Source organism: Jaculus jaculus, chromosome 3, assembly GCF_020740685.1.
Source record: "Jaculus jaculus isolate mJacJac1 chromosome 3, mJacJac1.mat.Y.cur, whole genome shotgun sequence".
Taxonomy (NCBI): Eukaryota; Metazoa; Chordata; class Mammalia; order Rodentia; family Dipodidae; genus Jaculus; species Jaculus jaculus.
In genome coordinates this window covers 109,034,757-109,046,338 of record NC_059104.1, presented here as the reverse complement: position 1 = coordinate 109,046,338, position 11,582 = coordinate 109,034,757, and the positions used below count along the sequence as shown (strand labels likewise).

The window sequence follows — 11,582 nt, the reverse complement described above, 5'->3', positions numbered from 1 at the left end:
AAGCCATCTCTCCAGCCTGTAATTTCATTTTTTTTTTAACAGCTAAGCAAATTCCACTGTGTGTATATAGCAAGTGTAAGGGCATCTAGACTGAATCAATTTCCTAGCTATTGTGAACAGAGTAGCAATAACCATGGATAAGCATGCATCTCTACAGTGAAGTATAGAGACTTTAGGAGTGGTGCAGCTTGATCATATAGTAGATCTATTTTTTAATGCTCTCAGAAACCTGCACACTCATTTCCATAGTGGTTATACAAGTTTACATTCCTATCATTAATGAATAAGGGGGCTTAGCCATTCTGCTAGTCCACGCCTTTTGATTTGGGAATAGAGACCATTATTGTTATTATTGAATGGTATATATTAATCCCTGCCAATCTTGATTTTGTAGCAGCTGGTGTTTTCTATACCTATCTTGCATTAAGGATAAAAGGGATACATGACCATGAAAACTAACTCTACAGAAAATACTTGAAGGACTCCTTCAGTCTGAAGAGAAAGAAAAACATATATGAGGCCACAGGAATAATAATGCTTCCATGAAATGGGTTTTGAAATCTTTCCCTGCCTGCTAAGTTTCTTTTAGCAAATTGCCCTTACAATTCCTTGCAATTCCAGTTCAAATCTATATACCCAGATTTGGCAAATAGGTCCAGCATAAACCAGCCCATTTGCCTTTTGAGTTGTGAATCCAGTCCCCTTTTTGGTACAGCCTGGGTTTGTCTCAGCTGGCTACATCAGGCAGAGGTTCCAATTAGCTGGTCTGGATGCTGTGTGGGAGGAAGAGTAAATGTGACCCCTTGTTTTCCAGCAATCTCTGGTGGTGTTCCTGGTGTGCGAGGTTGTGGGATGCTGTCTACAGGTGCTCTTGAGCTGCTAAGATGCTACTGTGCCCTTCCCATGAGATCCTTTTGATTTTTCAGGGCTGGTGTGGAGTGTGCACTTTCTAAGGCACTTGCAGGCTCAGGGAGGGCAGAGTGAGAAGCACTTCCTGGCAGTAGCTGGCTGGAGCCATATTCATGCTGATTAGCAGCAGCTCCCTCCAACTTTTCTGCAGGTGTCTCATCTGGCTTACTAGGTTCCTTACAGATCTTGACTTCTGCCAAAAAAAAAAAAAAAAAAAAAAAAAGAAAGGTGTATATTGTGTGCTCTCCTCTCTTAATCCTCCAGGTTTCTTTGGCCAGGCTCCTATTCCACCCTCTTAACTAGAGGTTTGGCTTGTGTGGTAGTTTGAATAGATGCCCCCCAATAGATTCAGTTTATTAAAACTTCTTGGATTTCCAGCCACCTGGCTAGAGAAGTAGTCACTGGGTGGATCTTAGCGTCCGGCCCCAAGGTGTGGTGGTGGATTTTTGGCTTGGGGCTTCTCTTTCTCAGCTTAGACCTGTGAAAGGAGGCCTATTTCTTCTGCCATTATGTAACTTCCCCTAGAACTGTGAGCTTCAATAAATATCCCTTCCTCCATAACTGTGCTTGGTTTGGAAGTTCATCTCACTGACCTGAGGCTGTCTAGTACAGTCTGCATCACTAAATTCTTCTTTTAAAACTATTTTATCAACAATTTTCATAAATACTAATATATCATGATCACAGTCATCCTTACTACCCCCTTTATATATATAGCTCTGAATTCTAGTGATCCACACTTAAAAAAAAATATTATAATCATTAATTTATGAGACAGAGAGAGAGAATGGGCACATCAGGGTCTCTAGCCACTGCAAAAGGAACTCCAGACATGCGCTACCTTGTGCATCTGGCTTTACACGGATACTGGGGAATTGAATCTGGGTCCTTTGGCTTTTCAGGCAAGCACCTTAACTGCTTAGCGATCTCTCCAGCCCTTGCACAGAATCTTGAAGAAGCTGGGCATGGTGAGCACATGCCTATAATCCCAATTCTTGGGAGGATCAAGTTTCAGGTCAACTTTGGCTACATAAACAAGATCCAGGCCAGCCTGAACTACATGAAACTCTGACTTAAAAAACTTAACAGGGCTAGACAGATGTCTCAGTAAAGAGTGCTATTTGCACAAGCGTGAGGGCCTGAGACCACAGAGTTTGATTTTCCAGAACTTGTGTAAAATAGCTGGGTGTGGCCATACACATCTGCAACACAAATCCTGTGGGAAGCAAAGACTGGAGAATCTCTGGAGCTCGCTCACTAAAAGGGCAAGCTCTGGAATTAGCGAAGACTGTCTCAAAGAAACGAGTGAGCAATAGAGAGGCCATCTGTGGTGGTTTGATTCAGGTGTCCTTCATAAACTTAGGTATTCTGAATGCTAGGTTCCCAGATGATGGAGATTTGGGAATTAACATCTCCTGGAGGCAGTGTATTTGTTGGGGGTGGGCTTATGGGTGTTATAGCCAACTCCCCCTTTGCTAGTGTTTGGCATACCTTCTTGTTCCTGTTGTCCAGAGGGTGATGTCCACTCTGCTCATTTATCGTTTTCCTCTGGCCTCAGTGCATACATATACACACAGGGTGCCACATCTACACACATATGTAGATACTATACCCATATACTACAAACACACACCATATGAACACTCAAAAACCACACTAAAGATGCTTGCTTGCAAGGCCTGCTGGCCCTGGTTCAATTTCCAAACCACACAAAAAGTGGTTCAAGTGTGATCATTTGCACTGGCAAGGGCCCATGGTGTACATACACACACCCACACACAAAAATAAAGGAATTCTTTAGAAACTTGTTTGTATATGATTTTTCAGTATTTAGCAGAGATATGAATTAAATTTACATGAATAATATTTTTGAACTATATAAATTTCTAAAAAATAGTTAAGTTTGGATTAACTGACTTGGGTCTGAGGAGATGATTTACTGGTTAAAGACAGTTGCTTACAAAGCCTACTGGGACTTGAGTTTAGTTCATTTGCAGTAGCAAGAGACCCTGGGTGGATCTACATATACAGCAAACAAAAATTAAAAAAACAAAACAAAACAATTAAACTGACTGGCAAAGGAATTTAATCAAGGAGCCTAAATAGGACTGCTAGTATAAATCCAAATATGTGAAGTTAATGAAAATGTTTAAACATAACTGCAGCAGAGGACAAAGCTGAGTTAGCACTAACTGTATGATATTTAGTTCCTTGGGAATAGACCTTAGTCACATAACTATTTCTTACAAGATGAATTTGCTTAAAGCTTAGCAATTTTAAAAAGTATAATATCTACACCGGAAACTTTTCAGAGTAGGATGGATTTATTTTTTAAAGGCCCATTACAAAAAACAAACAAAAAAAAAAGTCGAGGAAGTGACTTTTTAATAAAATATACACCTGTAGAAAAAAAAATGCTAGTATGCTGATATTTAAACAGAAAGTACTTAAGAAAACATACTTTAATATCTAGGCACAGTTGGTCAGGTATTAATAATTTGTTATTTAAAACTTTAAATCAGCTTTTCAGACTATGTGTGTGAAGTCCAAAACAGAAGGCATCTCTCATTCCCCTTAAGAATCCTTATAGAGTAACTCTTTACAACACTTTTAAGGGACACACAGACAATTTAAGATACAGGTATTTACATATCCCATTTTAGAAGAAACCAAATTAAAATACAACTATGATTTGTCTTTTTACATCTTATGATGGACATGACTTTCTAAAAGAACACCAGAAGATTATCTTCACATGAATATTAACATAGAATACAAGTCTTAAATTAAATGCACACTGGTCACTACTATGTGAAAGTTCTATGAATTAGTGCAATTCTTTGTATCCCCAGTGCTTAGGGAAAATTTTTTTAATATATATGTATATATATTTATATAGCAAGAAATCTAACTACTACATAACTCAGTCTTTATGGCTCAATAGTCTAACCACTTAATGTTCTGTAAAAGATCTTAAAAAGTTACAAATAAAGGATCAGAACAATCAATAAATGGTTTATTAAAAAAACTCTCTTTAAAACAAAGAGAATAGAATGACAACGAGAAATAAAGTATAAAATTTCAGAAATATAGATTTTTACTGTAATTTTTGAGAAAGGGTTGTAAAATACTGATGCTATAGAAAGAAATCCATCAAACTGCTGTTTTCTAATTAGAAAATTTACTAACCATTTGAGGTGGTTATCATTTTTTTGTGTTTAATGGCTACCTATTTAAGTGTCATCTAAACATTCACTGAAGGTAATTTGAAGGATAAGCATCATATTCTTCCAAAAGCAATGAGAAACTATCCAGATGAGCAAACCTCAGCATCATAGGCAGTCAAAAAACAGTGTAAGAATATTAGGGTGATTAACCTCTATTTCAACAAGATATACACAACATTAATAATACACAGTTATCAAAACTATACAGTTTTGCAGATTGGCTTTACTTACATTTCTGCATGTTTTTTTTTTTTTTCTAAAATAAAAATATACCAAGAAAGTCTATTTTATTTACACTTTAGGAAGCTGCTTCAAAAGCAGCATGGATTAGATATAAAGTGAAATTTCAGAACAATGAAAGTGCAGGTCATGTTTTCAGGTTCTGTCAATATCCCATTTCCTACACTCACAGTTTAAGGGATACTAGTTTTAAACAACTACTGTTCTTATGTTTACTCATCATAATGCAACGATAACAAAAATTTGTCCACATCCATTCCTGCCGGAAATGAACTAGGTAGCTTCTTTTTCTGTCAAAAAGAAAAAAGAAAAGGAAAAAATAAACTCTAGGCCAAATAGTTTTCTTAATAAATCACCTAGAACACTGTATTGGGCTCTTTCACATTCCACAGATTGCTAGCACTTACTAGAATTTTAGTTTTGCAGGGAAATAGAGACAAGTTTTATAAACCAAGAGTTAAATACATTTTACTTAAAATTCAACATTAGTTTAGGGCAAAAGGCACTATAAAAATCCACAGCATATAAATGCTTCATGAGACAAGACAGAACATGCTTTCTATAAGGTGATCATCAGTACTGTCATACCATAAATCATAAAAAGCTTTACTAAGAGATATTAAGAATACATAAGGCTGAGGTGCTGTTCAAGTATGAGGAACAGAGTCTGGACCCTCCAGTACTAATGTAAATGCTGAGAGGGCACGGCCATCTGCCTGTAATCCCAGCACTTGGGAGGTAGACATAGGGAATCCCCACAGTAAGCTACCTAGGCAGATTAGCTAAAATAGCATGTTCTGGGTTCAAGTGAAAAACCTTGCCTGTAAAGTGATAAAAGAAGTCATAAACCTGTCTTCCACATACATTCATGTGAATCTACACACATGTGCCTATATATATGGCCACACATGCACACACAAACACACACACACACACACACACACACACAGAGCAAAAACAAAAGCGCTAGTCATTTATCAAATTCCAAGCATTGACTATACATCAGGTACTTAATATACACTCTAATTAGACTGCAAAACCACAGAGTAAGACATACAATAACTTTCTGTTAATTGATAAAGGTGTGAATAATAGAAACAAAGCTAAGTGGTTAGTCACAGGCAATAAGCAGCAGACACAGGATTCAAATCCAGGCTTTCTGGGTAGCAAACAAGATTCCCCTACCCCTGATATTATACTTTCTATATGACATTTTAAACATCTTCTTTCTAGTCAATCCACTTAGTAAACAAAAGCTTATGCTGAATTCTCTAATTTGAGTATTGAAGGAAGGGATAGATGTAGAATTGAGATTAAAACTTTCAAACTTGCCTTGATTTTCTTCTTTTTCATTGGTATTGAAGAATTTGCAAGATTTTTACTAGAAGTACGGGAGTTTTTCTCACGCTCATCTAGTTCCTCAATTTTCCGTTTTTTTGTGGTGCTTCGGGAAGTAGTTCTGAACTGCTGTGTGTTATCTTTCAGAGGAGTTGCTGAAGTAGTCCTAGAGATTGCTGCCCTGGAGAGAATCATTAATGTATGGGCAGCCATGTTTACACTATTCTCACTGCCTGTTTCACTGGCAGGGCTGCAGGCAGGCAAATCTGGAGTGACAGGAGGGATCATTACTTTGGATGCGTTACTTTCGTCACCAAAACGTCTACTAGAGGGAGCCTTGATACCATCTATAGGTTCATCTTTGTGTTTTTCCCCTGCTCCTGAGACAGGTGTCCGGGTTATAGGCAAATCACTGTCACCAAGTCTACTCACTGGGCTGTGCAACTGAACATCCTGTAATAGTTCTGCAGTGGTCAAAGAATTGGCAGGTTTCGTTTGTTCTTGTTTTAGATCCTTCACAGCTCCACCTATTGAAAGTATGTTTTTATTATTTGATGGTGTGGCTTGTTTTTTGGTCAACTCTTGCAATGAAGTTATGGTCTTCTCATTCCGTAAACTCCCATTTTGCTGACCAACAGACAGTTTAGAAGTGTCTGGATTTTTCTGCCTTTCTCCATCATTGCATAGTTCATTCTCTTTGTTAGCTGTTGCTTTATGGAAAGAGTCAAGTGCCATTTCTGTGGGTGAAACTTTCTTTTCTGTCTGAGTTTCTCTTATGGTGGTATGACGGCTAATGGCAGTTTCTGACTTAGATAAAATCTTGGGCATAGGAGCTTTCTCTCGCTCTCTTTTGGTACCATTATTAGGAGGGGGTTTTAAGGTGGAAGACACAATGAGGGAGTCAAGATGAGAAAAGGAAATTTCATTCCTGCCTTTGTTTTGGGATACCATCTTCTGGCTTGGCCCCTGTGTACTTGCTATGGAAGAAGCAGGGCTGTCAAAACAGAGCACACGCCTGTGGCTTTCAAATGGCTTGGTAGCAACTGTACTTTCAACTGAAAGGGGAATTTCGATTTCTTGCAATTTCTTCCCAGGTTCAATGGCCATATTCTTGTCAGAAACTTCAGTTCTAACAAAACAAAAAAACATTGCAGTTCAAGTAGTGTAAAAAAAAAAAATCTGTTCATTCACATAATATATGACACCAACTATTTTATACTCACCTTTGTGCTTGACATCCAACTGTAAGACTTGATGAATCTGCCGAATTATTTACCTGTTTTCCTGGAATTATAAATGAATTCATTAGAAAAAAAGAACATTCCTTGAAGAATATATTCCTCGGGCTCGAGAGATGGCTTAGTAGTTAAGGTGCTTGCCTGCAAAGCCAAAGAACTCAGGTTTGACTCCCCAGGACCCATGTTAGCCAGATGCACAGGGGGCACATACATCTGGAGTTTGTTTGCAGTGGCTGAAGGCCCTGGCATGCCCATTCTCTCTCTCTACCTGCCTATTTCTGTTTCTCTCTCTCTCAATTAAATAAATTAAAAATAAAATATATAAAAAATGTTAAAAAATAATATATTCCTCTAGAAGATGATTAACAGATGTCAAATTATGTACCACGAGAAAAAAAATTATACAAATTACAGACTGGCTTAAAAAAACATGTGATGACTGGGCATGGTGGCACATGCCTTTAATCCCAGCACTCAGCACTCAGGAGGCAGAGGTAGGAGGACTGCTGTGAGTTCAAGGCTACCCTGAGACTCTATAGTGAATTCCAGGTAAGCCTGGGCTAGTGTGAGACCCTACCTTGAAAAAACAAAAACAAAACAAAAACAAAAACACGTGATGATTTATGTTGACTGTCAATTGGACAGGACCTTAGGAAACAAGTCTCTGGGCATGCCAGTGATTAGGTCAAATGACATGAGATGATCCACTTTAACTGTGGGCAATAGCATTCCACAGGCTGAGGCCTCAGACTGAATAAAAAGCAGAAAGTCAGCTGAGCACTAGCCTTCATCACTCTGTTTCCTCACTGTGGACTGAATGTGACCAGCTGCTTCGAGCTCCTGCTGCCATGACTTCCCTGCCATGAGGAAATGTATCCTCCAACTGTAAGCTGAAAGAAATCTTCCTGTTTTAAGTTGTTTTTGGTCAGGTATTTTGTTCCAGCAATAAGAAAGTAACTAATACACTACTGATTGATTCTATAGAGGAACTCCAGATCTGGAGCAAACATATTTGCTTCAATCTCAGGCAACGATTATGAATCCAGCATTAGGATCTATGAATCAGAATGTACCTCATAACTCTTGTGTAGTAAGGTACCAGTACCTGTGGGGGAATGGATCTAGGACCTCCACAGATGCCATTATCTGGGGATATTCAACATAAAATGGCATCTTACTTGCATATAACTTGGACACATCCCTTAAATTATCTTTATATTACTTATCTAATACCATTTAAGTATTATGATACTAAATTGTTTCGGGCAAAAGTGGCAATGCAAGTCTCTACATGTTCAGTACAAACAGAAACAGTGTGGGGGGAATGTGATGTAGCTTACTTATGGGAGCAGCAGACCACAAGCAGTACAGACTATGACGAAAGCAGCAAAAGTGTGGTAGAGGAGTTGAAAGCTCAGAGTCTCAACATCCACCATAGTGGCCATAGTAGGAGGAACAATACAGATCACTGGATGTTTGGGAATAGTTGGCTGGAGTATCCTGACAGAACTAAGGTAAAAAAGAGGGATGGGGTTTCTCCTACTAGGAAGAAGCACTGACTGAGAATATAACACCTGTGTCATTTTATTGCCCATTTTTTGCTTATATTATTGTAATATTTAGTTAAAAAAATAAAATTTATTGTGTGTTGAGTGAGAGTGTGTGCATGCTACAGTACTCTTGTAGAGGTCAAAGAACAACTATGGGTCAGTCCTTCCCCTCTGCCTCACTTTTAAAAAATTTAAATATTATATTCAGTCAGGTGTGGTGGTGTACACCTTTAATCACAGCACTTGGGAGGCAGAGGTAGGAGGATCTCTGTGAGTTCGAGGCCACCCTGAGATTACATAGTGGATTCCAGGTCAGCCTGCATTAGTGAGACCCTACCTTGAAAAAAAAATATTGTCAGGTTCGCATTGCTGATAGAAATCACCCCACCAAGAGCAGCTTGTGAGAAAAAGAGGTTAATTTTGTCTTACAGGCTTGATGGGTAAGCTCCATGATGGCAGGGAAAACAATGGCATGAGCAGAGGGTGGACATCACTCCCTGGCCAATGTAAGGTGGACCAGAGCAACAGGAGTGTGTGCCAAACACTGGCAAGGGGAAACTGGCTATAACACCCATAAGCCCACCCCAACAATGCACTCCCTCCATGAGGCGTTAATCCCCAAATCTCCATCAGCTGGGAACCTAGCATTCAGAATACCTAAGTTTATGGGGAACACTGGAATCAAACCACCACAGCTGGCAAGTGCCTTAAATGCTAAGCCATCTCTCCAACCCCTTCCACCTCATCCCCCCCTCCCCCCAGGTAGGGTCTCACTCTAGTTCAGACTGACCAAGAATTCACTATGTAGTCTCAGGGTGGCCTTGAACTTGTGGCATTCCTTCTACCTCTGCCTCCCAAGGTCTGGGATTAAAGGTGTGCGTCACCACACCTGGCTCCTTCACCTCATTCTGAGCAGGGTCACTTTTAGTTCACTACTCCACTCCATATGTAACCTTCTCATAAATTCTGTTTCTACCTCCCTTCTTGCTGTAGGTGCACTGGGATTCCACTATAGCTTCCAGCTTTTGTGTGGAAATCTCTGGACCTAAATTCAGGCACTCAGAGTTGGCGGCAAAGTATTTCATGCACTGAGAAATCTCATGTCTCTAGCACTCTCCCACCCCCCTCCCTGAGGTAAGGGTCTTGCTATAGCTCAGGCTGACCTGGAACTCTTGGTGATCCTCCTACCTCTGCCTATGCTGGGATTAAAGGCATGTGCCAACTATGCCTGGGTTTCTCTAGCACTTCCTTGATTCTACTTAAAAAAAAAATTATTCTTTGTTGATATATATATATATATATATATATATTTAATATTTATGGCTTATGTACTTCAAATGTGCAGTTGTGTTGTAACCTATCTTACTGGGAACGGCCTTTATGTCTGTCTTTCCTTCTCTAATCCTAATATACAATACCTTCTCTACTGCTTTTTATACTTCCAGTGCATATACTTTTCTTTTCACATTTACCTTACTCCCCTCTCATTTCCTCCTTCCTCACTTCACTACTTAAATATTCCACTTAGCTAAATTCCCAAGCCTGTGATCTTAAGCTCTTAAGAAAAGTACAAAGTACATCTCCCAGCTAGTATCCTAGTGATATGGCTTCTGAATCTTATAGGAGACACAAGAAGCACACAAGTATCTTCTTCTGAAGTTACACTGGGACTGCTGTCAAGCCATCATACTACTTCAATGCTGGAAAACGAAGACACAGATAGCTTATGCCACAAAAAGAATTTAGAGCTTCTCTTCTTCCCTTCTCTCCTTTAAAAAAAAAAAAATTAGGGCTGGAGAGATGGCTAAGCAGTTATGGCATTTGCCTGCAAAACCAAAGGACCCAGGTTTGATTCCCCAGTACCCATGTAAAGCCAGATGCACAAGGTAGTGCATACCTCTGGAGTTTGTGTGAAGTGTCTGGAGTCCCAGACATGCCCATTCTCTCCCTCTCGGCCTTTCTCTCAAACAAATAAATCCTGAGACTACACAGTGAATTCCAGGTCAGCCTGGGCTAAAAAGAGACCCTATCTTGAAAACAAAACAAAACATATATTGACTTATTTGTGAAGTGAGGGAGGAAGGGGGGGAAAATGGGGGGAAGAAGGGAGAGAATGAGCACACCAAGGCCTCTTGCCATTGAAAAGGAACTTCAGATGTACATGCCACTTTGTGCATCTGGTTTTATGTGGTTACTGGGGAACTGAACCTGGGCCAGAATGCTTTACAAACACTTGTAATAGCTGAGTCATCTTCCTAATCCTCTCTTTTGTTTTTGAGGCAGGGTCTCATCCTGGCCAAGGATATAGCCTTGAATTCACTCTAATCAGGCTGGTCTTGAACTCATAGCAATTCCCCTATCTCAGCTTCCCAAATGCTAGAATTACAGGTGTGAGCTACCAAACCAAACTTTATGTCCTACTTCAAAAATGGATCAATGACCATGCAAAGGATTCAGATAGATAAGGAAATTAACCCAGGATGGACCAAAACATGAAAGTTACCAAAGTGGATGAAATAAAATTTAAAAATATGAAGGAAAAGTTCATCAAGAAAGTTAAGAGATGCTGACATGAAATTCTGGAAATTAAAGTCAATCAGTTACTCCATTAATCAAATAAAAAACACAGCAGAAATGATCACCAACAGACATGATCAAGAAGATGACTAATTTTTTTTAAAGTCATTTGAAAGGGAGAGAGAGAAATGGGCAGATAGAATGATACCGCCAGGATCCCCAGCTGCTGCAAATGCATTCCAGACACATGCACCAGCTTGCGCATTTGTCTTATATAGGTCCTGCGGCATCAAACCTGAGTCCTTTGGCATTGCAGGCAAGTGCCTTAACCCCTAAGCCATCTCTCCATCCCACTAGAAGAACAAATTTTAAGGATAGGAGGTCAGGTCAAGGAAATAATACATACAGACATATATAATGGAAAAAATTAAAGAGCATGACCAAAATTTCCAAGAAGTATATGAAATATGTATAAGGCCAAACCTAACAACCCACTGCTTTAAAAAAAAGTTGAGAAAAGGCTTAGACAACTTATTCAGTGAAATTATAGCCCAAAATGTCCC

At 39.3% G+C, this 11,582-nt stretch overlaps 1 protein-coding gene across 3 annotated transcripts in view; it reads right to left on the bottom strand.

The window, feature by feature from the left end:
• Positions 1-3,909: 3,909 nt before the first annotated feature.
• The window catches only part of LOC101594731 (protein NPAT), a 61,974-nt gene continuing 54,301 nt past the window's right edge, over positions 3,910-11,582 (bottom strand). For all 3 annotated transcript variants that reach the window (XM_045145439.1, XM_045145438.1, XM_045145440.1), the window contains 3 exons: positions 6,938-6,998; positions 5,709-6,843; positions 3,910-4,666 (listed from right to left, as the gene is read on the bottom strand). In XM_045145439.1, coding sequence (XP_045001374.1) covers positions 4,589-4,666; positions 5,709-6,843; positions 6,938-6,998 — 1,274 coding nt within the window. In that variant the 3' untranslated portion in view covers positions 3,910-4,588. The remainder of the gene's footprint in view (positions 4,667-5,708; positions 6,844-6,937; positions 6,999-11,582) is intronic.